The sequence below is a fragment of the Sceloporus occidentalis genome, unplaced genomic scaffold (assembly GCF_023333645.1).
Source record: "Sceloporus occidentalis isolate IW3139 unplaced genomic scaffold, rSceOcc1.0.p SCAF_422, whole genome shotgun sequence".
NCBI lineage: Eukaryota > Metazoa > Chordata > Lepidosauria > Squamata > Phrynosomatidae > Sceloporus > Sceloporus occidentalis.
The window spans coordinates 296,190-323,218 of record NW_028317402.1 but is presented as its reverse complement, the minus strand read 5'-3'; the positions used below and the strand labels follow the sequence as shown (position 1 = coordinate 323,218).

The following is a 27,029-nucleotide window of genomic DNA, read 5'->3' as shown; positions in this document are numbered from 1 at the left end:
TGTCATGTGGTAAGGCCAGGAAGCTTAGTGCGATAATCTGCAGATGGTGTGCGAGGAGCTGTTCCTTCCTACGGCAACATGAAGAACAGATTCAACACCATAGATATCCGGGCTGTCATCGCAGAATTAAATGACAGGTGACGTATATTCTATATGCGGAAAATATTATTTTATTAGTTGAGTTTAATTTAATTACGTAACAAACGTCACACATATGCCAGTTCCACTACATGAAGTCACATTACCTGTGTTTTCCTTATTTACAGCTTGTTGGGAATGAGAGTTTACAATGTCTATGATGTGGACAATAAGACTTATCTCATTCGACTACAAAAGTAAGGCTTTTTGTGTTATCTCTGTGTAATTAAGTATGTTTTATTGTATGCTTAATGTCTTCAGTACAGTGCACTTTAGTTACCCTCCCCCCGTGACTATTTGGCATGTAAACACTGAAGGGGTTAGCAACGAACAGTTAAAACATAAAATGCTTTCTGTGACAGGCTACACATTTATATTTTATTTATTTATTATTATTATTTTCATTTATTTTTGTGTCTTAGAGGAAATTCCCAGTAACTTTGAGAATGGCCACCCAAAGTGATCCCCGGACAAACGGAATGGTTAGAAATGTACAGATTGGCCCCTCCATATGCATGTATTATTCCCCAAACATCACTTCTTAATATATTGCTTCTCGGCCTTTTGGCTAAGATCAAGTGTAGTTCCTCTTTGGGAAGGGGGGGACTATGCTGATCCTCTGGCCTTAGGGTTCGGGATAGCAGATGGAGCCCGAGGTGGAATTGCCCTGGCAGAAATGCTGGAGTCACCGTGTGTGGTATTGCACGCCACTGCACACGGTGAGCCACGTTTCCACTGGCGGCCTATCAGCACTACCTTTTCCCCAGGTACCTTCTGGTCCTGGGGTTAAGTTTATTTTTGAATCCGGCAGGCCAGCAATGGTCTGTCCTTAAATTATTTTTCTTTAATTTATTTAATTCACTTCGTTTCACGAGTGCCTATTAATTTGCCCCCCTTTGATTTCACGGCTTAAATTCACGGCTTGGCCCTCACTAGTCTTGGCACACGATTTTGTTCCCACGTTTTTGGACACTGTTTTCTTTTTAAGAGGCAGTGAAGCCTGGACTTTGCTGGAGGAGGATTGGGAGCCTTCTGGCCCCTTCCTCTCTCTACAAACCCAGCAAGGAGTCTCACTCTTCGGGGTGAGACTCAAGATCCGACCCTCCCATGGGGGGGGGGTTGGAATTTGTCCGAGTTCTCCGTGAGGGAACTCGGTATCGTAGTCTGGCTTCTGTTGCCTTGTGCACAGAATGCGGCACCAAAGGAGCACGCACCTCGGGCTTCCAAAAAAAAAAAAAAAAAATCACTTCTTAATATATATATATATATATCCCCGCAGAGCCATATCATGACAGTATTGTTTTACCATAAACTGTTTTTAGAATTTAATGCAATAACAATTAACCTTGGCACTTAATTATATGCTCAAAATATTGAACTTAACAACAATAAACAGGAAACAAAAGGACTTAAATTTTTTTTTCAAAAAAGTCCAATATTAGTCAAGTTTACGGCACTATATGATTGTAATGGTTCCAAAATCTCCAGGAGTCAATGATTACCCTTATACCCCCCCCCCAAAAAAAAGATAAACAGCATGTATAGCTCCTTGTATAAAAGACACACTTTGTTATGTATGTCTTATGTACTTATTCGTATGAAATGATCATGTGCGTTCTCCTTGGTTCCTTCTACATTGTAAAATCCAAACTTATATTAAGCAAGGAGAGTATTTCTTATGCTCTGGACATCTATTCTGTACATCTATATACAATTAGGTGGGTCGCACATCCAGTCTCACATCCACGTCAGCAAATAGTGGTCTGGTTTTTACACACATTTTTACACGAATCATTTAATGTATGACGATACATGACAGTTTATCTATATTGTATGTGTGATGATTGCACGTTTTTTTAAAATGATCTTTTTTATAAAACTACTTGGCATGTATCTGGCAAGGGATTCCGAGGCTCCTGTATGTGCAGAGTGTACTTACCCCTTTTCATAAAGTAAAACAGGTGTACCAATGGAAGAACAGAAAAGAAAGAATCCTCTGTATTGTATTACCGGTATATTTGGTTATCCTGATACTGCTGCTTACTAGAATTCTTGATAAATGTTATCCTTTAATTTATAGTTTTCTGAATTAATTTTAACTTGTTTGCTCTTGTTTCACCAACAGGCCAGATTTTAAGGCTGTACTCCTCATAGAATCGGGTATAAGAATTCACACTACCGAATTTGAGTGGCCTAAGAATATGATGCCATCAGGATTTGCAATGAAGGTAACAATGTGATTACCTTTTCTATCCCAAATATCCCGGGACAGGAGGATGCCGCACGCCTAAACATACCCCCATTCCTTTCCTCCAGTGCCGGAAACATTTGAAATCCCGGAGGCTGGTCAGCATTAAGCAGCTGGGTGTGGACAGGATCGTCGATTTCCAGTTTGGTTCTGACGACGCTGCGTATCATGTGATTGTGGAGCTTTATGACAGGGTATGATGGTATAGGCAATATTTAAGCTTGTTTCTTGCCAGGCAAAGTAGGAGCACTTTTAAGAATACTTTTAATTAAATAAAAAAACATTGAGTTTATTATCATAGGCGGACTTGAAAAAGATGCCCTCTGAGCAGCCAAGTCAGAAACGTCCGCATTGATCTGTTAACTCCTGGGCCATTTAAAACACGTTCGCTTTTTTTACACTGTAGTGATTAATTTGTGACGCGTCACGGAGCCTTACAGATACTTCACTGTTGTTTCAGGGCAACATTGTTCTTACAGATCATGAATATCTCATTCTGAACATCTTGAGGTTTCGGACGGACGAGGCAGACGATGTGAAGTTTGCTGTTCGAGAACGCTATCCTGTTGATAATGCAAAACTTGCTGAGCCCCTCCTCACCTTGGAACGGTACGGTCACACTAACTAGTATGCTGGCGTTACTAAATCCATGTATATAGTTGATATCAGCTGGGTTTTTTTTCAGCATTTAAAAAGCAGTATACTTCTTGCATTAAAAATTGCTGTGTTGGAGTATCACAGGGTACCAAAACTTGTATATCATATATATATCCTCACGGTCTTCTGTAATTTGAGATTAGGTATTATAATAAATATAGCACAGTCCGTATAAAGACAGCGTATGTCATAAAATGCCATGGAAAGTGAATAATAGTTGTAGCACAATCAAAATTGTGTCAGTAATTACGTTTTTCACTGTTTTGTTTTTAACTGTAGATTAAAAGAAATCCTAGGAAGTGCTCAAAAAGGAGACCAAGTGAAGAGGGTTCTCAATCCACATCTGCGTAAGAGTTCACATCTATTCTTTTGAATGTCAATTAAAGACAAATCTGAAGCCTGCTAATTGCCGTCAATTTTGTGTCCAGCGTACGGTGCGACTCTGATTGAGCACTGCTTACTGGAAGTGGGGCTTTCTAGCAATGTGAAAGCTGAACAGATCACCGCGGACTCAGGTCAGTAACGGTCAAGTTACGATATCCAAATGCTCCCGGCACAGGGCTTCACAGCCCTTTAGCCCATGCACTTAAATAGACGGTGGTTGATGTGCTCAGAATATTCATGTGCATTTCTTTTATATTAAAAAAACAAAGGCATAAATTCTGCATTTACTGTTCGCTCTAATTCTGCAGTAAATCTGCATTTTTTCCCCCCCTAAAGATGTTGAGAAGGTTCACGACGCTTTAAAAAAGGCAGAAGAATACATGGATCAAACGCTTAGTTTTAAGGGGAAGGTAAGTGTGTGCCGATACTGCTATGCCCAGAAATCTGGATTAACCGTTCAATTTATACGAGTGGAGGATAACATCACCAAACCTGCATAAAACACCATTTCCAGTACGTAGCAGGCCCAAAGCATAAAAAAGCATCTTTTTAGTGTCTGCAATTTATAATGAGGGTAGAATATACCTCAAATATTGTTGCTAAGATCTTTTGTTGAGAATTTTGTTTGTGTCACTTGGAAGGCAGGATTTTGTCCAACCAAAGGGAAAGTAGCTCTAGTGCTTTCTATTTAATACTTAGAATTCTGTTTCAAATTTACATGTTTAATATACATACATCCACTGCTTTTTTCACCCCATTTGGATACATGCTACTTACAGGTGATGTAAATACAAAATCTAGCGTATGTAGAGTACTCCGGCAGGTACCACACTGTGTACATGTTCGTACTGCCGGTTGAACAATTTTAGGATGCCTTATTGCTCTCTGCGTAGATAAACATATATTTTCTACTGCCATCTGGTGAGCTCCCTGTCCTTTACTTTGCTTCTTCAGCATTCTCTAGGGTGTACAAGAGTACTAAATCTTTAATATATATATTTAATAAATATTTTAATTTTTTTACCTGTGAATTACCCACAGGGCTACATAATCCAAAAAAGAGAAAAGAAACCAAGCCTAGAATTGAATAAAGAACCCGAAGACATACTCACGTAAGTTATCTTGTATATAAGAACTACCAAAATGCACTCTGTGTCAGTATGCTCGGGGTCACCAGCTTCGCACCGGATACGCCTTCTGCTAACTAGGAACCTTCTTCTGTGTTTCAGAAATGAGGAATTCCATCCTTTCCTATTTGCACAACATCGCAGCAGTCAGTACATGGAACTTGATTCGTTTGATAAGGTTTGTTTGTGTGTTATTTCATTTCTCACTATGTTATAGCATGCAATTTAGAGATTTCTACAAAGTAGTAACTAATTTGGTCAATAAATCCCATATAGTGACGTTCACCTTCTCATTCAAGTAAAACATTCTTACGTAATTAGTGACATGTTCTTTCTTTTCATTTAAGGCTGTTGATGAATTTTATTCCAAGCTGGAAGGTCAAAAGATTGATTTAAAAGCCCTTCATCAGGTAGGGTGAATGACCAATAATGCTGTGTGTGGCTTTTGGATATCTATATATTAAGTACTTTTTAATTTGTTTTGCAGCGTAAAGATTTTGTCATGAGTTTGTTTTTTTGTATAGTTCCACTTTATGATGCAAGATTTTTCTATTAATAATGGCTTAGCTAGTGGGTTTTGTCAAGGATTTGATTTTGTTATAAATAGTGACTTGTTATTTTGTGTATCTTGCAAAAATGTTATTTTTATTTGTTTTGTTTATTCATTTAGTTTTTACTTTCAGGAAAAACAAGCCTTGAAGAAGTTGGAGAATGTCCGTAAAGACCATGTGCATAGACTGGAATCTCTGCAGTATTCACAGGTATGTTTGACCCGGTCTTGGCTAACTACACCTGTGTGGCCAGTGGGGCTGTTTTCTGTGTTCTGTGTCATTCTGTTCCAAAGACGCAATGATTCAGGTCCTCCCGGCACCCGGAGAGTTGGCGAGAACGATGTACCTGCTATTCGTTTGCCTCCAGAATTCTATAAAAATCTAAAAAAAACATTCCACTTTAGGAAATCGACAAAACCAAAGGAGAGCTGATTGAAATAAACTTGGACATAGTAGACCGTGCAATCCAGGTGGTGCGCAGTGCCCTTGCTAATCAGATCGACTGGAAAGAGATTGGAACCATTGTGAAAGAGGCTCAAATTCAGGGTGACCCCGTTGCTCTTGCCATCAAAGAACTTAAGCTGGAGATGAACCATATCACCATGTTGCTGAAGTGAGTCTGTCAATTCATTAAGAAGGGGTGGCTTTGGTCCAACACTTTCTCACCATGAATGATTTTAGAAAGGTGGTTAGACTTTCCTTCTTGGAAAATTCTAATTTGCACAACTTTAGACATTTCTTTCTTAAGACAGCGTACTTGTTCTGTGACATTATGCACAAAACTTCACAAAGTGCCTTGTCTATTTGAAGGAATGCTAATGTTTTATTTGGAAAAAGTAGGTAAACTATCCCTATAACCAATTCTGTTTTTTTAAGAAACCCTTACACATTGTCTGAAGAAGAGGATGATGATGAAGAACAGATGGAAGAAGCAGAAGAACCAAAAGGGAAGAAGAAAAAAGCAAAAAATAAGCAACAGCCTAAGAAAGCTCAGAAGAACAAGCCAATGCTGGTGGATGTGGACCTCAGCTTATCTGCTTACGCCAATGCCAAAAAGTGAGTGAAAGGAGGTGGTCGCATAAGAAGAGGGCCATACGTGATTCAGGGAGCGAGAGAATTGTGCAGAAACAGAGAGGGGAAAAGAGAGACCCAAAAATATATAAATATTTATATATTTTTAATTTTAAATTGCAGGTATTATGATCACAAGAGACACGCGGCAAAGAAAACACAGAAGACTGTAGAAGCTGCAGAAAAGGTAAATCCAAAGTAAAATTTTTGGCATAGCCACCACCTTCCAAATATATCCTGACCCCTGAGATATTTCAAAACACCTGGTTTAGGAAAAAGCTTTATCTCATAATAAAGACTAGACTGGATAGAGCATGTGGTGGGAAGAAAGATGAAAGGAGGTGCAAAAAGTGAACTCTTTGGATTTTGTCTTACATCTGACCCCGCACAGTCTGGATGTGTTATAAGCGTTGTATGTTCTCTAATATCTGCAGAGATAATTTAGGACTATACCATTTTTCATGTGCATTTTTTTTCCTTTTGCCTACTGGGTAGGCATTCAAATCCGCAGAGAAGAAGACAAAGCAAACACTGAAGGAAGTCCAGACAGTCAGCACCATTCAAAAGGCCAGGAAGGTGTACTGGTGAGAAGTGTTTTCACGCTTGAATAGCCTAACAATGGGGGGGCAAATGTCCCTCTTTATTGTGCTAAAGAGGGGTAAATCAGCATATTTGCAAAAAAAAAAATCATTAACTAAAAAAAGGACCGAGCTTCTTGTAGCAAGCAAGAGCTGTTTTCACAGATGGCCGAGCATATAACCTACTTGTCTTGCACTGAATAGGAGAGTATTACAGTCCATTGTTTAAAGTAAAATTGGATATCACTAAATAAAGCTACAGTCTGTAGGTCACTTTTTATAGAATCTGAAATGGCACACACCTCCCAAGTGTCCCTCTTTAAGATGGAGAGTCTCTACATCATCCTGTCCCTCTTTCCACCACTGATGCACTCATTTTCTTTGAGCTTAGAAGGAATTATTTGAGAATGAGTGTATGAAAGCCTCAGCAATGCATATAGAAACAGCAGAAATACATTCTTCAATTTCTAAACATATTAATCATCAGGTCACATAAAGCCCTAGTAAAGCCGCACCTAACCGTACCCCCTTGGCCATATTCAATGGTTGAAGTCTGGTAGACCTCCGAATTCCCTTCTTTTGAAGTCACCTTGAAATGCCTGACTCTGTATTTTACTTCAGGTTTGAGAAGTTCTTGTGGTTCATTAGCTCAGAGAACTATCTGGTGATCGCAGGGAGAGACCAGCAGCAGAATGAGATGATTGTGAAGCGTTACCTAAACCCTGGTTAGTATCAAGCCGATAGCAATGCCATTTAACAATAAATGATACAGATAATTCTGTAAATGTGAAATTGAACCCCCCCCCCTTTCTAGGGAATATCATGTGACTCAAAAGTGGGCACTGATGTAAAACAAAAAACACAGATCGGCCAAGATTTCTATAACATGATAGACGGGCAAGTAATGTTTCCTCTAAGTAAAACGGTGTCTTTTTAAGTATTGAATTTACGCAAAGCGTGGTGTTTTTTCTTTGTAGGTGATATATATGTGCATGCAGATCTACATGGGGCTACCAGCTGTGTCATCAAGAATCCTACAGGTAAAAGTGCTGCTGCCTGACAGATAAATAGACCCTTGCAAAGTTTTATTAAATTACATTAGGATAAAAATAAAAAAAACATAGTTTGTACATCTTACTGCAGATTACAGCTCAGAAGTAGTACAGAGGTCTGCTGAGTGTTGGTCAGAGATGTTATAGGGGAATACGTGGTATAACTCAATGGACTGCTGGGTACAAGCCTGGTGGTACAGAGTGCTGCAGGGTATAGGTCGAAAGTGGTATAGGGGACTGCAGGGTATAGCTTGATCATGGTATAGGGGACTGCAGGGTATATCTTGATAATGGTATAGGGGACTGCAGGGTATAGCTTGATAGCGGTATAGGGGACTGCAGGGTATAGCTTGATAGCGGTTTAGGGGACTGCAGGGTATAGCTTGATAGCGGTTTAGGGGACTGCAGGGTATAGCTTGATTGTGGTATAGGGGACTGCAGTGTATAGCTTGATTGTGGTATAGGGGACTGCAGGGTATAGCTTGATTGTGGTATAGGGGACTGCAGGGTATAGCTTGATTTGTGGTATAGGGGACTGCAGGGTATAGCTTGATTGTGGTATAGGGGACTGCAGGGTATAGCTTGATTGTGGTATAGGGGACTGCAGGGTATAGCTTGATTTGTGGTATAGGGGACTGCAGGGTATAGCTTGATTGTGGTATAGGGGACTGCAGGGTATAGCTTGATTGTGGTATAGGGGACTGCAGAGTATATCTTGATAGTGGTATAAGGGACTGCAGTGTATAGCTTGATCGTGGTATAGGGGACTGCAGGGTATAGCTTGATCGTGGTATAGGGGACTGCAGGGTATAGCTTGATCGTGGTATAGGGGACTGCAGGGTATAGCTTGATACCGGTTTAGGGGACTGCAGGGTATAGCTTGATCGTGGTACAGGGGACTCCAGGGTATAGCTTAGCAGGGTTACAGAAGACTGCAGAGTTTATCTCGACGGTGGTAAAAGCGATTGCAGATTATAGATGAGCAGAGATACGGGAGAACGCAGAGTATAACTCGGCGGCGGTACCGGGAACTGCAGGTTTTAGCTCGGCATTGGTACAGGGACTTTGGGCATTGATTAAGCAGCTTTTCTTTTTAGGTGTTTTGTAACTTCTTTTCTCACGTATCCGCTTTGGTGACAAGTCATTAAAACGTGCGTTTGAATATTAACCTCTCTATATCTGTGTCTCAGGGGAGACCGTGCCACCGCGCACACTAACAGAAGCTGGCACAATGGCGGTTTGTTATAGCGCAGCCTGGGACGCACGCGTGATCACCAGTGCCTGGTGGGTCCATCATAACCAGGTAATGTTCCTGCAATTCTTCTTTCTAACGTCTAAAAGAATAGCGTTTTAAGGTGTAAGTTAAGGGTGCTTCTAAAGAGTAGCGGCCACCAAATTTTTCCAAAATCACAGTTAACATTTTTTTAATCATTATTTCATTCAGGTTTCAAAGACGGCTCCAACTGGAGAGTATCTGACTACGGGAAGCTTTATGATTAGAGGTAGGGAGATGCATACGTCATATCTCATGCTTTATGGGGCTGTGTAAAATTACAAGAAAAGCATTCTGTGACAACAGAAACCAGCAAATTTCCTGCGTGTGAACAACCAAATTCGTCCATGTTATAAAATTTTTTACTGTTTTTCTGAAGAACATAGTGTTTTCTGTATATTGGTGTGGTTCCACAGAATTTGTGGCCTTTAAAGAAAATACTCCAAACTAGTACACAAAAATGGGAAAAATAACTTATGAGCAAATTTGCAAATTATTGTAATCCTGTCTGCTAAAAAGTAATTTTTTGACAATATTTTTCAGGCAAAAAAAACTTCCTGCCTCCCTCATACCTGATGATGGGTTTCGGATTTTTGTTTAAGGTTGGTATGTTTACTTCTGATTTCTGTGTATGTTAATATACTCGTAAGGGGCATGTCACTTCTCAAGCGTTGGCCAGCCTGTCCGTATGATGGTAGCGATGCCTCACCTGACCAGCAGAGGGCAGCACTGTATGGGCTAATCGCTGCAGATACCTTTTTTGGGTTAGAATTGCCTTCTAAAGAGGAAGCCCCACAAAGCTTTTTAGGTCTAGCTTTAAACTCCCATTTGTTTTATTAGCATGTAACGGATGGAAAAGCAGTCCCAAAACTTTTCCTAAAATAGGGATCCAGCTGGCATTACAGTGTTTGGATACAATAAGGCAATGTATTCTGAGCGAGTGGGGAGCTGCTTTAGGAGTTCTGACCAAGCAGCAACACATTAGAAACTTAGAAACCTTCCCGTCTAAGTCATGGGTGGATATAGGGGGCAACGGGGAAATTGCTTACCCTGTCAAACGCATCTCACCCATTGTGGCAGTAGTAGAGTTGATGACATCATTTGATCCCACTCAAGGAGCGAGAAATGTGCGCAGGCTCAAAGCTTCCTCTGGAGAATGGGCTCTTCATCTGCCTGTGCTCTGATGCAAAAAGAGAACAGTTTGGTTAATTGAAGTCCTGTTTAGTTTTGTCTAAAGTACAATATACAGTAGAAAATAACTTTATATGTCACTTTTCTCAAATCCTACATTCTACAGATGTCAGCCATGAATATACCCAATAAATGAAGTATAAATACTTCATATATGCTATAGGAACAGCCATCTTAACTGCCTCTTCCAAGGATCTGCACAATTATTCCTCCCCATTGAGTTATCCCTTCCTATTGTAAAATTGCTGAATGTTGCTGGTTGGTTCGGGCAGCATCTGTAAGGATGGGGTTGGAGAATCAAGAGGACCGCGTGTTTGGAAATTATTAGGTAATGCTAGCTTTTCCGTGGGGATACACAGATCTCCTCTTCACTTTGGTAAACTGAAAGTAATTTGTGAAGCCACGCGAGCTGCGGGTTAAATAAATGAATTTAGTTTGCAGACTCAAATTGCTGTGAATTCCTTTTCTTGTAGGTGGACGAGGCTTGTGTTTGGCGTCATAAAGGAGAACGCAGGGTTAAAGTTCAGGACGAGGATCTGGAAAGTGTGACGACCAGTAACTCTGAACTGGCAGCTGAAGAAAATGAGCCTTTGGGTAAAAACTGCAACCCCTGAAATGAAAATTATTGAAATGGAGATGAATCTTTTTTAATATTTTAAATGAAAAAAAAATATATTGTGATGGAGGCTTGAGTTGTATGCGCTGTTTGTTAGCGGGCATGTGATTTGTTTTTTATGTTTGTTTTAACGTCTTAGAGGAAGAGAGTGACGGCAGCAGCTCTGACGATGAAAACAAACAGGATACCGCAGACACAACCGACAGGACTAACTTGAAGTCAGATACTGAGCAGCTAACCCAATCCGTCAATGAACTTGAAGATCTGGCAGAGGTCAGAGAAGCAACGGGGTCGGATGAAGAAAGCGATGAAGAGAGTTCTCATTCTACAGAAAACGACGCTACAGGGCTCAGCTACCCCGACACTAGTATAGACTTATCTCATCTCCAGGCAAAGAGGTAGAATCATTAGGTGCTTAAGGCCCTGTCAAAAGTCACAGGGGTGGAGTGGCTAGTGGTATCCACAACGAGGCCTTAATTAACTGGATATCGGCAAAAACATTAACTGGATATTGGATACTGGATATTTTTAACATGTTTACATTGTGATAGTAATGGTGTTGATTCATGTTAATCCCACCCAAAGCCCAGCTGTGGCTAGTTGCAGATGATAGGAATTACAGTTTAACATCTGGCATCATTGGGATAGTTACGTTACACTTGTTTGTGGAACCACTACATTCGTGTGAGAATAATTTCAATATAAAATTAAAACGTTTACCTCCTTTCCACAGAGTATTGAATAAAGTAGTTGCTCCAGAACCTGCTGAATCAGCTGCGGTAAGACCTCCTTATTTTTGAATCGCGTTAATATAACTCTCTTTTTTTGTTATTGTTATTATTATTATTGTTGAATAATATTTTATATTCTGGCAGCAGCAAAATGACAAGTCAGCTGGTTGGAAACATATGTCTGCTAAAGAGCGACGGTAAGAAACGGCTTTATTTTATGTGAAAGATAATTTTTTCACCATTAAAACCTTTACAGCAAAGATTGTAAGCCCTAGACTCAGCGTCATGGGGGGCTGCGGCCACCTCATTTCTTACTCTTTGAAAGGTAAAGCAGTTCACTGATCAATGCATGAAATCAGGTGTTTCATACCTTCTGACCTGCAGGAACATGAAGAAAAAGAATAAGCCTAATGACCCAGATGAAAACGAACCATTGGAGGAGAAGAGGAAAGAGGAGAAACCTGAAAAGGGAGTTACCCAGAATGCACCACAAGGTGTCGCTGGGCAGCAGCCAATGAAACGAGGCCAAAAGGTACCATTTCTCAGCCTCTGGATTTGGGCTTTTATCTGTTAATTCCATGAAGATATTTTTAACCTAAATATTAGGTAAATGCTCATGCAGTAATGTCACCATTTTTGTTCTATAAAGTCTTTTTTTTTTTTTTTTTTTTTTTTCTCCCTCTGGGTAGGGTTGCCACCTAATTTGCATAATTAATTATATATGCCTTACATCACAGAAACATAATGTGCACCTACCTCCCCCCCAATATTTCCTGTCACAGAAACATAATGTGCACCTACCTTCCCCCCCAATATTTCCTGTCACAGAAACATAATGTGCACCTACCTTCCCCCCAATATTTCCTGTCACAGAAACATAATGTGCACCTACCTTCCCCCCAATATTTCCTGTCACAGAAACATAATGTGCACCTACCTCCCCCCCAATATTTCCTGTCACAGAAACATAATGTGCACCTACCTCCCCCCCAATATTTCCTGTCACAGAAACATAATGTGCACCTACCTCCCCCCCAATATTTCCTGTCACAGAAACATAATGTGCACCTACCCCCCCCCAATATTTCCTGTCACAGAAACATAATGTGCACCTACCTTCCCCCCAATATTTCCTGTCACAGAAACATAATGTGCACCTACCTTAGTTTACTTTTGTCAGTGCAGGCAGGAGTTGGGACATAAGGCTTTTTCCTCTGAGTCCACAGGCAGCGAGCTTGCCCAGGCCGGCCGGTCTGCGGATTCTGCCAGACTCCAGCGCGCTGGGGGAAGTGACATCATGAAATTAAACATCACTTCCCCTCAGCCTCCGCCAATCACGCCGACACGGCACGTAGCGCATTTTGAGCCCGTACATGTATGGGCTTTGTCATTAAGTTGTTAAAAAATGTATTGTAAACAATATCGTGCAGAATATTAAAAAAAAAGGCAATTGAAGGTATTTTCATGGGGTTGCTGGTAAAGAGGCAGGATTGTGTTTTTAGCTGGAGGAATTTTCATAACTTCTCCTTGAAAATATTTCTTTGCATGTATTTTCAGAGTAAAATGAAGAAAATGAAAGAGAAGTATAAAGACCAGGACGAGGAGGATCGAGAGCTAATAATGCAACTATTGGGCGTAAGATGTGAAGTCTTGCCTATACCTTTTTAGTATATAAGATATATATATATATATATATATATAATATATATATATATATTATTGTTTGGTTGTAAATTATCGTTGAATATTACTAGTCACTATAGTGACAAGTAATTAATTTTCTGTTTCTTTAGTCTGCAGGATCAAACAAGGAAGACAAAGGAAAAAAGGGGAAGAAGGGTAAAATTAAGGAAGAAACTGTAAAAAAGCAGCCCCAGAAAGCAAAGGCGGGTGGCAAAGGAAACGTTAATAAGAAGGAGAGTCCTGTGGATGTCTTTGTAACCCAAGATATTCAAGAGATGACTTTAGAAGATCAACAGGATGAAAAGGTAGGAGATGCTGCTGCGAAAACCGGGTAAACCACATGTTTATTTTTTAAATTCTTATGTTTACATACTTCGGCTCTCCTTTTGGTTTGTAGGTTTGACAGCTGTTACAGCACACTTTCTGTAAATTGCATTATATATTCAATAAAAAAAAGAAAAGTACGTTTGTGGGGCAAAGAAGGTTATACAATGTACTAACACACAATAAATCTCAAATGCCTCGCTTACTGTAATGCCACTTCTCACTTTGGCTTTTTGTGTTATTTTCTTTCCTTTTTCTTGTATTCTGGGTTTACACACTGATTATATTATTGCTACTTTCTATACAGGATGATCAGGAGCAGGACCCACAAGCATCAGAGGTATGTCTTAGTCCTTTTCCAAACTTAGTCCTTTTTCAATTGTTATCTTAAAATGTCTCATGGAATGCAGTGAGGACGGATATCTATACAAAAGGCAAAAGCCTGAGATTTACTTGATTTAGGTCATAATTCGGACCATACCATTTATTTTGTGATTCCCCTGCGACATAATGTACAACCAACCAGGCCCAGACTGGCCATTGGGCACACCGGGCATTTGCCGCGGCAGGGCCAGATTGACTTAGGGGCTAATGGAGCTGCAGCTCCAGCCTCCTACCTTAAAATAGGCCCAGTCAGGACCGGACTGACTGGGCCTATGCGGCCTCTACAGCCGCATTAGCGCAGGGCATAAGGGGCACCTGCCCCTTAAGCCCGCCGTAACTGCGACCGGGTCCGCCACTCTAAGGGGTCGGGAAGCCCCCACCAGGGCCGGCCTTACGGGTGTGCGGCCGCGCAGGTTTTAAATTAAAACATCGGGGGTTTTTTTTTTTTTACTTAACATCCTCCATGTTAAATAAAGTTTTTGTTAACTTTATTTAACATGGAGGATGTTAAATAAAGTTAAAAAAAATCCCCCGATGTTTTAATTTAAGCCCTGTGCGGCCGCAGACCCCTAAGGCCGGCCCTGGTGGGGGCTTCCCGGCCCCTTAGAGTGGCGGACCCGGTCTCAGTTGCGGCGGGCTTAAGGGGCCCTGCATTAATGCGGCCGTAGAGGCCGCATAGGCCCAGTCCTGACTGTGCCTATTTTAAGGTAGGGGCCTGGAGCTGCAGCTCCATCAACCCCTAAGTCAATCCGGCCCTGCCGCGGGCCCGGTCGCAGTTGTTGCTTGCTCCAGCAACAAGGTAAGTAGGGTGAGGGAGGGGGGTGCAGTGAGAAGGGGCAGAGGAGGGTGAGAAATGGGGAGAGGGGTACATATTGAGAAGTGGGGAAGGGGGTACATAGTGAAAAGGGGTAACAGAGAAGGGGCAGATAAGATGGGGAGAAGGGGTAGTGTGAATGCGTATGAGAATGAATGAATTAATAAATGTGTGGATGAATTGTGCGAATGCGTATGACAATTAACGAATTCATGTGTGGATGAATTGCTTGAATGATTTGTGAGACTGCATTAATGAATGTGTTGATGATTTGAATGAGTAAATGCAAAGAGGGTACATGAAGGATGGGCTTTAACAATAAATAAATAAATAAAAATGGGCTGCTCTGGCTTAAATGCCCGGGCCTAATTTTTGTCCCAGTCCGGGCCTGCAACCAATGCCCAGAACCATATGTTTTGGGTTATTTTCTGTTTTTTTGTTCTGCTTCACACTATACTATCCCAGAGAGCTCCTCTTGTAGGAATGGCTGAGCAGACAATGCATCAGTCTCACGGATGTTACTGCGCGTTATAATGAGCCCTTATTGCAGGAGAAATTCTTTGGTTCTTTGTGATGTATACTGATGCAAACCCGCTCTTAATAACATTGGCTCCAGTTTATAAGGCATTACCTTTTGCCCCAAAAGTTAAACCTTACATAAACCCGCTTTCCTTGAAGTTTTCAAGCAACCAAGAGTGTGCACGTGTAAGGTAATGCATGTGAGCCGTTAACTCAATTCAGCACATTTCCAGTAAATTAAATATATTTGTCACTTTCTTTATTTTTTCTTTGAAATACGTGTATTTACCTCCTTGCTTCTTTCAGGAAGCCGAAAACTTGCTGGATTCGTTGACCGGGCAGCCACATGCCGAGGACGTGCTGCTTTTTGCGGTTCCCGTCTGCGCGCCGTACACAGCAATGACCAGTTATAAGTGCGTGGCGTGATTCTCAGCCCTTCCTTTTCACTAGGAGTATTCTAACAGAATATATAACAGTCCTATACATGCGCGAGTGTATGAACACACCAAAGTAATCTCCAACTCATCACTGGACACATTCAGGAAGACACACCGCAGTATCGGCAATATCCCTGCTGCTCCTCCTGATAAGTGTTCAGCGTTTGAGTTTCTTAGGCATAATGGGAATTGTAGTACCAAACACCAAAATGTTTTGAGTAATTTACACCCTAACTCTGCTACATAACCCATTTGTGGTAAAGGTTATGAGAAGTTAAAGCTGTGGGCTTGATCCTCCTCGATCTATGCCCTTTTGTCAGCAAGGAATTCATCTGAATTCAGATTTTATTTTTACGTTTCTGTTAATTACACATAACTTGTATATCTTCTAGCAGATGTGCCCTTTAAAACGAGAAATTATTTTTCTTTGTACATTATTGTATTTTCTGATTTATGATAATCTTTATGTTCTTAATCTTAGGTATAAAGTAAAGTTAACCCCAGGAACTAATAAGAAGGGAAAAGGTATATTCTGTGAAAAACCTGTACAGACCACCTATATATTGTGTTAAACTGATCATGCACAAAGAAGTGTCACATTGAGCCGTGTTAGTGCACATTATGATCAGGACCTGCTTTAAATGCTGCGTCTACTTATTATATTGTATACATGGCGCTGCCAATCCGTATACCCACCACTTTGTCGGAAAGGTACAACGAGCTTTTTTTTGGCCCCTTAGCCTACCTTAAAAAAAAAAAACACTGCTGCATTAACCTGTTAGTGGGTTAATATGTGGCCACTGCTCTGATATTAGATATATGTGTGTGTGCCAGTAAACGTTAAAAAATAGAGCTTATAAAGGACGTCAGGTGAATAATGTTTCATTGTCTTATCTGAATGTGTGGGTCATCACAATGTCATTAGGGACATTCCTATACAGGACATGTTCTGCATGTGCCTCAGCTTAGTCTTTGCCGCGAGTTTTAATATATCTGAAAGACAAAGCTGTATCTTTAGCAGGAGATAATACATGATCAATTGGTGTAGTTTTTAAAAGGCTGATCAGCATTTACATGCAAAAACACGTTAAAGGTTGTGTCCCTTTAATGTTTTCTTATTTGCAACAGCTGCTAAAACGGCTCTGAACAGCTTCATGCATTCAAAAGACTCCACCGCGAGGGAGAAAGACTTATTGCGGAGTGTCAAGGTAAACGCCGTCATGACAGCACCTGGAAATGAGAAGTCGCAGTTATCTGCCAAAATCCCTTAACGCTCATTCTGTGTTTTGTACGTAGGATACGGACCTGTCGAGGAACATGCCTGGGAAAGTCAAAGTGTCTGCGCCAAACCTGCTCGCGATGAAAAAGAAATGAGAAGCACGGATCTGCGCAGTTTGTGAGCTGAGGATTGTCACCGTGAATTAATGGCCAAGAGGACTGTTGTAACGCAGATGTGAATGTGGCACACGGTAAAACTCTTTTCATTGTCAGAGGGGTAAGCAATAAATAGACCCGAATCTCAGGTACTGGAAGAACGGACGAGAGCTGTAACAATGACTCGGTAACTGCGAAATAGTTCGAAATAATAGTTCTGCCAATGCCTGGTGTCTGCCACCTGCCTCCAGCAGTATGGCGGCCCAATGTTCGTTTGTTTTCTTCATCACATAGAAAATGTAATGGGATGAAACAAAATAAATATCTAAAGGGAATAGGTATACGTTTTTTCTTTCCATTTTCTGCTACCTAATATTTTCATCTGCACCAGATAGTAATTTTGAGTATATTCTAGATCTTAAAACTAAAATGCCATGGACCCTAAAAATATAATTCAGGTACCAGTTAGATAGAAACAAATCCCCCCCATTGATCCCTTTAATTATTTTAGTGCTCATGACATGAGTGAGCTGACCCTTCCTGCTATTGAAAGGACTATAATGTGATGGGGTTGAGCGGGACATTAGGTCAGTGATTTTCGACATTTAGTCGAAAGCAGGAGCAGATTCTCCAGAAGACAATAACTTGTAAATAAAGATCTGCATTTTCTACAGCGTTAAAAGTAGTTATTGTGTTCCCATATGTGATCATTCTTGGGAAATACCATGAAAAATACTGTGATAACAGTTCCTAGACTGCTTTAGAGTCAGATGCACTTTTTTTTTTAAAGGTAGGAGTAGGGAGGGACAGTTAGTAGTCACCAGCTGGATTTACCATCGGCTGTCAGATGTAGACCACCGTGTTAAACAAATGGCGGGAGCCCAATAACTTCTCTAAAAGTCAAGTTCAAAGAGTCTGAAACAAAAAAATGCTCTAGTTTTTATTAATGATTATCCCAGTTCAGTAAATAAGCAGGATCTAGAACCAGAGAAATGGGTTAAAGTGACAGATGTCCCCACGTAGAGGGTATCAGAATTGTCTAGTAGGGCAGACAGTATCTTTATGGCGTTTTCTGTTGTGAACAGGAAGACTTATGAGCGACCAGAAGAGGCCAAATGCATATAAAATAGCTTTTACAAATCGACTTCCATTTTTGTTGTTGTGGGCTTGTAGGTAAGGGTGAGGACAAGGAGTTCTCCTTCTTCTTACAATAGCTGGGAAAGTTGTTTCAGCTTCTTGACTTCACAAAACATTATCAAGAGGAGATGCCTGGCTGGTCAACATACATTAGGCATTCATGCTGGAGAAACCTGCCCAGGTTGGCTCTTCATAACAAAGAGTCAAGTGGGGGCGTTAAAACCACCACTCTCCCTTTAGTGAATAAAGCCTATCACACTTTCAACTGAATTACGTTCTGATTTAGAAAGCCTACTTATAGCGAGTTGTAGGACTGAAGGTGAATAGTCTAGCCTGGTATTTATACAGTGACAGATACCAGACACCTAATATCTTATGGGTTGGGGCTGGAGTTTTAAATACTACCTTAAGATGAAGGCTGGGATTTTGAATTTATTGTACAGAATATTTACACTAAAAGACCTCCACTTGCCATACACAATGAAATTTACTAAAACACACAGAACTCAGTGCTATATACATGGGTTGGAGACCCCCTGCTCCCAGACACTTATCAGGAGCCGCATGTGTTGTTATCTTCCGCAAACCGCCGGTGAACGTTGTGGAGTAAGTGCTTTGGGAGAAAGTCCAGGTTCCCCGCCAGCATTTCCCTGAAGGAGATCACCGCTTCAAGACAAAGCCTGCGGAAATAAATCAAACGAAACCAGATTACATTTAATGGACCAATCGGCAAGCAGCGAAATTGCGGTTAATAAGAACCTAAGGGTTTTTTGTTTCTTTTTAATTAAACAGTTATGTTGCAAACTTTTCCCACTTGTTTCTGTAGTTTTAAGAATCATACCTTGCCATTATTAATATTTGTTTTATATAGTGCTATCAAATTCCATAGCGCTGTACAAAGGTATGTATAGAGCATACAACAATTATAAAAGCGGTTATAAAAAGACAGCCAATCAAAAAGGGTTTTTTGTTCTAGTGTATGGTACAGGTCTATAGAGTCCAGGCCGTTAAAGAAAAAGCAAGGATCCTTCGTGTGTTTTAATTTTATAGAAAACCAGAATTGCTGCATTTAATAAAATTATCTAAAAACACAAAGACATAGACTTTAACCCATAGATGCTGATCGTGTGTGTTTCCTATCAGGAATCAGTCCTCAAATTTCTAGATCAATTATCTTCACAATAAAATCAGATTATTTACCTGACCAGAGACTTGGGCTGAACAGAGAAGACTAAAACGTCATTGCTATGAGCCTGGAGGTAAAAAATAAAAATAAAATCAGGTTAATCATTATATACTTCCACAAGAAGGTCTTTTTATTCCTGACCAAGTAAATGACAGCCTAATGTTCATTGGTGGCACCGTGACTTGCGTTTAGATGATTTACATTTAAGTTTTCTGGGACTTTTATCTCCTGGCTGCCGGTAAAAAAATCTTTAATATTTAAAACTGTAAAATGGGGTGGTGTAAAAATTATAATAATGTAGCAGCCAAAGAGGGGAACATCTATGGATTTGTATGTAAGATATTCAATAAGGTTTAGTTCAGCAGAAGTGATTGAAGCATTTTGTACAACAATCATGTTAAGAGTTTTAATGTAAATAAGGCTGGAAATAGTTACCGCTTTGTGGTGAGCGAGCAGATTGTTGGCGCATCCCCCAAAGACAAATATCTCTCCTTCTTTACCGGCACATGCCGTGTGCCACAGCCTGCAAGCCAAAAAGCACACAGTCAACAGCGCAGCTGCTTGCCGTTCAAAAACGCCACACAATGGCTACGGGATGGAAAGCTGCGTGGAACCTGGAGTGATGGATGAGCATTATGGGAGCTGCATTCTAGTACCAATCGCAAAGCTACATAGACACCACTGGAGGGCATTTACAAGAGCGGTGCTGGTAGATTTTGGCCACACTGATAACCGTTAAGACCTCTGAATCTGCACAATGCGTATGGACCTTAAGCACATGATTAGGGAGTCCTATTATGCGCTGCTGACCTGTGGCCTGTTTCATAGAGCCTACACTCACAAAGACACAATGGATAGATCAAATACAACACGGACCTCAAAAGCCACGCAAGGCGTCTTGGAGATAAATACTTTGCAGCGGCGGTCATACCTTGGTTTGTCAGAGTGATTGTTCTTGAAAGGAATCCATTCATTTCGAGCCATGCTATAAATCCAAGCGTCGCCTGAATCCATATAAAAAAAACAGGTATTTATTCACAGCTTTGCATAATTACAAAAGAACAGGGAATATAAAGCCAATTAAAACACTACGAGGTATACAAAAACAAAAAAAAAAAGTTCCTCCTGCACTTAGGTAACTAAATGCAGCTTTAGAAATATCAATCGTAGAACCGTTAGATGTCCCACAACTAAAAAATATCCCAAAAATATCGTAAGATTGCCTAGGCCATATTTTTAATGGGAACACTTGTCATGCGACACAAAAGCAGGGGGACTATCGGTTGTTGCCACAGAAACCGAAAAAGCTTATTAAAGTTTGCGATTACAGCTTCGGAGACGTCGAATTGTATTTGCTTAACATACGAAATAATGCAATAAATGTTTTCTTGTGGAACAGCACCTTTAGTAACGAATGCAATTATCATTATACACCATGTTCATACCATAAGTGACGTAACATACATTTATTTAATCTACTGAACTGTAAAATGCAGGATTTGGGAAAAGTGATAGATCTTCTTTAAGCGTCATCCACGCGAGTGGCTCAGACAGCCCGACATCATGAATGACAAAAAAAACAATGACTTACTCAGTGGCTGTTTGTCGGTGGTAAATCCTCCAAAGAGAAACAGGCTGTTTGATGAAGCCCGCGTTAGGGAATGCCAAGATCTTCCAACCGGATTTACTCCTTGGGTGACCCTACATTAAGCAACAGCACAGATTAGGTTTGCTCATTTGCTTGACTTTCCTTGAAGGCCTGCAGAAGAGACTGGGCGATATGATTATGGACATTTTAGACATCTCCATGAATAATGATTTGCCAGATAACACTTGAGATCATCTTGAGGCAGAATTGATGGGGTCATGCAATAAAGTAGACCTCGGCATCCAACCCGGTGTTGTGGAAAGGCTTAGGCTGCAAAGCCAACCTAAAATGCAATACTATTCGGAGAACGTATTCAGTACCAGCCCCAAACTTCTCCCAGCCAAACACTCTATTCTCCTCCCTGCTACAAATTGTACTTTCTAGAACGTGATCACTGAAATGTTCCGGGTTTAAATGGTCAATTATCAGAGGCAGACGTTGCAGGGTGTATTTTTGAACTCAACCTTACTTACGTTTCATGCCATTCCCATGTATCAAAATTCAGATAATAAAGGTCATTCATTCTGGTATCCTAAGAAAAAAAAAATATATATAAATGAGCTGGTTGTACTGGTCTGGTTTAGGATAACCCTGATGGCCTCAACTGCACTTACCCTGTATCTGCCACCAAACACGTAGCCTCTGTTTCCAACGGCGGCACAAGCATGCGCAGCCCTAGGCGAAGGAGTTTTACCCTGTTGGCAAAAAGTTGAATGTCAAGCATTTTTAATCAAAAGACTGATATGTTTTTTTTCTTTGTATTTTTTAAACTTTTCTCCGTTTGCAACACGACTTGAGGCGTGGCAAATGTTTGCCCACGCCCCGGAGTACCCCATTTGCTCGATTATAAGACAACCCCCCAAAATTTGAACATGAATTTAGAGGTGGGAAAAAAGCCTGAATATAAGACTATCCTATAAGAAAAAAGTTTTACTAGTAAATATTAATTCATGTAAACTATTTTCATATTTGCATTTTTTGTTTAATTTTCTTTTATTTGCCAACCTGCCCCCAGTTCTGCACATCTGCCCTCCAGATATGCCTTATAGCCCCTTACATGCCGCTCTGCCCACCAGATATGCCACTCTGCCCACCAGATATGCCTTTTAACCCCCTATATGCCACTCTGCCCACCAGATATGCCTTTTAACCCCTATATGCCACTCTGCCCACCAGATATGCCTTTTAACCCCCTATATGCCACTCTGCCTCCCTGTTATTCCTTTTAACCCCCTATATGCCACTCTGCTGGATCTTAGTCTTGTAGTATTTGCTCTGAAAAAAACCTCAACTTATAATCAAGTAAATATGGTATTTTGTGTGTATTCCATGACTCGAATATCTATATATGTAACATAAGTTATGGCTGGACAGGCCATGTCTAAACAAACTGCCACAACCCAGACAAATCTGGTTGCTGATGAATCCCTGTAAAAATAAAACCATGGAGTATTAAGGGGAGGAGGAAAAAAAAAACAAAAACAAAAAAAAAAAAAACAAAAAAAAAAAAACTTACGGTGGTTATGGCACGGCTCCAGGTGAAATTCTCAAGGTTCAGAACATGCACATGATTGTTCCACCCTCTTGGAAGGCCAGCGTTCTGCAGAAATTAAAATAAAAACAAGCCATTTTCATCAAGAACATTAAATTTCCAGTAGTCATGAACTCAAATCCTTCACAGCATCCAACAATGTTAATCTCATCTTAATCAAAAAGTAAAATTTAGAATTTAGTAAAAAAAATATATTTTTTTTTAAAATTAGGCTATAAAAGACCAGGGGGCTCTCACACCACACAATATGCTCCAGATCACAGGTGCTCAATACAACTGACCAACAGGTAGGTAACAAATAGGTAATACGATTTAATATCCATCGATTGGGACCCATTTACAAAACAATCAAAAAACAAAGACTCATAACAAGGGGTTCACTTACTCCAAATGAAGTTTCATCAAACTCAAAGGTCCCTACTGGATCATCGTGGAAATATCCATACCCACCAAAGTAGATCAGCCTGAAGAACATGTAAAGTTAAAAGGTAGCTTGTAATCTGCCATGAAACTAGAACTCACATAATTCTTATTAAAAGTGCACAGCGCATTCTTTAAGGATGCAAAAGGAAAAAAGGGAGCCATTACCCCATTCTTTATACCAATTCTGGAAAGAATGATAGGGTCAGGGGGCAAACTCTTATACACTCACTTCTTTTTGTAAACCCACACGCCAAGCTTGTCCTTGGGAGAAGGGGGAGTTCCTTTACAGTCTACTTTCTCCCAGAAGTAATTACCTTCTCTGGGACTCAGGTTCAACATATAGAACTGAAAAAAAGAATAAATATCCAATTAAGAATATTATTAGTCTTGCCGCCTGCAAACAGACAAAAAGAAATATGCAACTGAGATTAAATAGTACTTCAGGGATATATACATATATACTGCATTTGCTCCATTATAAGACGACCCCCCCAAAATCTGAATATTAATTTAGAAAAAGAAAAAGCCTGAATATAAGACGACCCTATAGGAAAAAAGTGTTCCTAGTAAATATTAATTCATGTAAACTATTTTTTTCATATTTAATAGAAGCTATGACTGAGAAAAAAAAAAATTGTTTTTATTTGCCAACCTGCCCCCCCAGTTATACCACTCTGCCCCCAGAAATGCCTTATACCCTCCTATATGCCACTCTGCCCCATGCGGGGAATTCTCCTCTCTGGCAGCCGGGGAAGGTATGAGCGTAGACAACCTCCGCTGCTGCCGACGCTTGGTGATAGACGCCTGGTGTAGGTGCTGCAGCAGCTGAGGTTACCAAAAAGGAGGATCCAGATCTTAGTCTCATAGTCAGACCTCTATTTGAGGTCTGATTATCAGACGACCTCGATTATAAGACAAGGGGTATTTTTCAGAGCATTTGCTCAGAAAAAAAAACCTTGTCTTATAATCGAGCAAATACGATATATATATTTATTTAGTGTATTATATATTACACGCACAAATACAGACATGAGATTCACTGGAAACATTTAATAGGTTTTCCTTTATGGACACATGATATCTGTATTGGTCTTTATTTATGCATTCATGATTTAATTCTCAACACCCTACTGACACCCTCAGGGACCACCAACCAGGGCTAGAGGCAGCAATCTATAGCTTTGAGTTCTCATTTGATATCCACATGGCACATTCTACACTAATAAGACAAGCAAAATGCAAAAAAGTCTAACACGCTCCTATGTCATACGGACCAGGTTAGTGTTGCCATGAGCATGATGTCCACCAAAGAGGTAGAAGACCCTGTCCACGCACACAGCGCAGCTTCCAGACATAGATGGAGGGACATCACCTTTAGTCTTCACTCTCTGCCTACGAATAGAAAAAAATCCACATAATAATGAATACTGTTTTAAAAGAACAGAAAGAAATAATTCCTGGAAAATATACATACCAGCGTCCACTCTCCATATCATATATCCAGATTTCCTCTCTGGGCAAGTAAAAGTCATAAAATCCTCTCACCGGGGCATTCTGCGAAGATAGAATACGATTATACGTACTATTCTTACTATAAGAAACAAACGGTTCCGCTATCATCCATATTATCTTTGTGAAAAGAGCTGAAAAGGAAAAGAAGTGGTTAATCAAGGAAGCTAAGTAATTTCAAACACATTCTTAAACCTTATATTGGGTGAAGACTAAGTGAGTAATAAACATATATACCAAGTCCTTCATGGACCCCAAACGTTACTACAGACAAGTATCATACTGGTGTATTGTCACACTGGGGGACGCATCCCGTGAAGAAACAGCAGATTTTAATGTTTTTAATTGTAACGTGTGTTTTATTGCTGCGATGCTTATCAATATCGCTGAGATTTCTCCCCGACTTATTTAAGTGAAGTCTCCAAGAAAAATCTTGGTAACACACTGTGTGTGTGTGTATATATATATATATATATATATATATATATATATATATATATGTATGTATATAAAACTTGTACACACAGAACATTCGCAGCCTAGTCCAAGCGCATCCAACAGCTGAGTATTTCAGAGAGCGGCCCCAGGCGTAACTGTGCCTTTAATATATATATATTAGCAGATCATAATGATATATTGTATAATACTATATGTTTTATATCGATTGGGATTCCCTGTATGTTTGCAGGTGTTTACGGTCAGCACCCTGACGTTTAATATCACCGCAGATCTTTTTGGAACATTGCAACGCCCCAGACCTAATTTAATACATGCCCTCATTAATGCCACCAGCCAGGACATTAACACAGCTGGCAATGCTCATCTGTGAAATAAAGGAAGACAGGACTGCTATTAGAAACCCGGGGAAGCAGCTTGCAGCTGTCCATCACCCATCAAGCACTATGTGTTACTGATGAGCCCAGACAGTACAGCATCAGCTCTGATGCCCGTTACGGCTGTCAGATGGTTACGATAAGTAACAACGGGCACAACGAGCATTGGTAAGGCCTGGCGGGGCCCCTGGAGCCTGTCCGTGCTCGAGTTGGCAGACGCAGCACAGTCACCTTGTATCCTCCCCACACAACCATTTCTCTCCCGTCGGTGACAGCCACATGGCCGCTGCGCTCAGCCGGGACACTGTCATCCGGCACCGGCTCCCGGAGATCTTCTTCTTCTTCCTCTTCTTCCTCCTCCTCGACCGGAGCCTCGTCGTTGACGTCTGCCATCCTGGTTTCCGCTCGGTCTACGGGTCCCGCTTCAAAAAGAGTCAACAAGCTGCTGTCGCGCGCTTATTGCGTCACTCCCAGAGCAAAACATTCGTAAACACAAACGGCGTGCGCTGGTTGGCCATGATTGGTGAGGGCAAAGACGTATTGCGGCCATCATTCTTCAGGGAAATGTAAGCTCTCTTTCGACTGCGCAGTTCGATATTTTTAACCCCTTAAGGACCAGGCTGTTTTTTACTTTTTGTACCTTTTGGGACCGAGGCTGTTTGAACACTTTTGCGGTGCTCGTGTTTAGATGTAATTTTCTACTCACTCATTTAGTGAACCCACACAAGTTATATATTGTTTTTTTTTCAGGACAAGAAGGGCTTTCTTCGGATACCATTTGGTTGATCATATCATCTAATTTGCTATAAATATATATATATATATATATATATATATATATATATATATTAAATGAAAAATTGAAAGAAACAAAAACTTTTTCTCACTTTTTTTTGAAAAATCTTTTACTCATCCAAAAAAGCTAATGAAAAAAACTGCTAAATAGATTCTACTATTTGTCCTGAGAAATACCCAATGTTTTTAATGGTTTTTTTTTTTTTTTTTTTTGCTTTTTTCTGCATGTTATTGGGCAATAAGTACCAGTAGCGTTTTGCTATTTCAAAACCATTTTTCCAAATCTGGTCATTCTGCCCCATGTGCTATTTCGGGTATCTTTGAAGCCGGCCAATGCAATTTACCCCATCAGATCATATATTTTTTAAAACTAGACACCTCAAGGTATTTCAAATGCTGGTATTTTAACCCTTTCCATGCACTAATTCTAGTCAAACTTTGTGGTAGTAATTTATTTTGGGGGGGGTTTTATCACAAAAATTGCAATTTAGGTATGGATTTACAGCTCCTGGTATACGCCACTATCAAACAACACCCCAATATGTGTTCAGCAACATCTCCTGAGTACAGTGATATCACCCACGCATAGGTTTGTGTGGTGTTTAGGGGCTAAAAGGCCACATTTGGGAAGTGCCCCCCCCTTTGGTCAGTCTGTGCCTATGCCCTATCTTTGAGCCCAGCCACTCCAATTTACCCCATCAAACCATTCTTTTTTTTTTTTTAATTATACACCCCTTCGGTATTTGAAATGCTTTTACTTTAACTCTTTCCATGTCAAGATTTGTGGGAAGATA

The 27,029-nt window shown here is 40.4% G+C and overlaps 2 protein-coding genes and 1 non-coding gene across 3 annotated transcripts; 2 read left to right on the top strand and 1 right to left on the bottom strand.

The window, feature by feature from the left end:
* The first annotated feature begins 78 nt into the window (after positions 1-78).
* On the top strand, positions 79-17,152 carry LOC149272714 (ribosome quality control complex subunit NEMF-like). The gene is made up of 33 exons (XM_089506786.1): positions 79-137; positions 267-335; positions 2,264-2,366; positions 2,455-2,580; positions 2,847-2,995; positions 3,323-3,390; positions 3,472-3,558; positions 3,764-3,837; positions 4,469-4,539; positions 4,657-4,732; positions 4,902-4,964; positions 5,238-5,315; positions 5,510-5,718; positions 5,982-6,161; positions 6,300-6,363; positions 6,672-6,760; positions 7,376-7,479; positions 7,732-7,794; positions 8,997-9,109; positions 9,251-9,308; positions 9,623-9,681; positions 10,744-10,864; positions 11,026-11,284; positions 11,620-11,665; positions 11,762-11,814; positions 12,002-12,149; positions 13,175-13,252; positions 13,411-13,605; positions 13,932-13,964; positions 15,648-15,754; positions 16,260-16,303; positions 16,907-16,986; positions 17,075-17,152. The coding sequence occupies exons 1-33, from the start codon at positions 79-81 to the stop codon at positions 17,150-17,152; spliced, it is 3,204 nt and encodes a 1,067-aa protein (XP_089362912.1).
* LOC149272715 (U2 spliceosomal RNA) lies at positions 687-868 on the top strand. The gene has a single exon (XR_016279545.1). It is a non-coding gene; the product is annotated as a U2 spliceosomal RNA (small nuclear RNA).
* A 1,690-nt stretch (positions 17,153-18,842) lies between the features above and the next one.
* Positions 18,843-25,833, bottom strand: LOC149272713 (kelch domain-containing protein 2-like). Its single transcript, XM_089506807.1, has 13 exons — positions 25,672-25,833; positions 24,573-24,652; positions 24,373-24,490; positions 23,328-23,443; positions 23,061-23,139; positions 22,640-22,723; positions 21,738-21,818; positions 21,597-21,655; positions 21,067-21,176; positions 20,407-20,479; positions 19,911-19,998; positions 19,490-19,542; positions 18,843-18,969 (listed from the first exon to the last, which is right to left on the bottom strand). The coding sequence occupies exons 1-13, from the start codon at positions 25,831-25,833 to the stop codon at positions 18,843-18,845; spliced, it is 1,230 nt and encodes a 409-aa protein (XP_089362933.1).
* Between the last annotated feature and the right edge of the window lie 1,196 nt (positions 25,834-27,029).

What these genes read in the sequence shown, in the direction of transcription:
- LOC149272714 (XM_089506786.1), top strand. Translation starts at nt 79, where the DNA reads ATGAAGAACAGATTCAACACCATAGATATCCGGGCTGTCATCGCAGAA. An exon ending in TGTCATCAAGAATCCTACAG is followed by an intron (nt 7,795 to 8,996) that starts GTAAAAGTGCTG and finishes TCTGTGTCTCAG; the next exon opens with GGGAGACCGTGCCACCGCGC. An exon ending in TCTCATCTCCAGGCAAAGAG is followed by an intron (nt 11,285 to 11,619) that starts GTAGAATCATTA and finishes TCCTTTCCACAG; the next exon opens with AGTATTGAATAAAGTAGTTG.
- LOC149272713 (XM_089506807.1), bottom strand. Translation starts at nt 25,833, where the DNA reads ATGGCAGACGTCAACGACGAGGCTCCGGTCGAGGAGGAGGAAGAAGAG. An exon ending in GGAGCCGTGCCATAACCACC is followed by an intron (nt 21,819 to 22,639) that starts GTAAGTTTTTTT and finishes TTTTGCCAACAG; the next exon opens with GGTAAAACTCCTTCGCCTAG. An exon ending in CAGCCCAAGTCTCTGGTCAG is followed by an intron (nt 18,970 to 19,489) that starts GTAAATAATCTG and finishes TTATTTCCGCAG; the next exon opens with GCTTTGTCTTGAAGCGGTGA.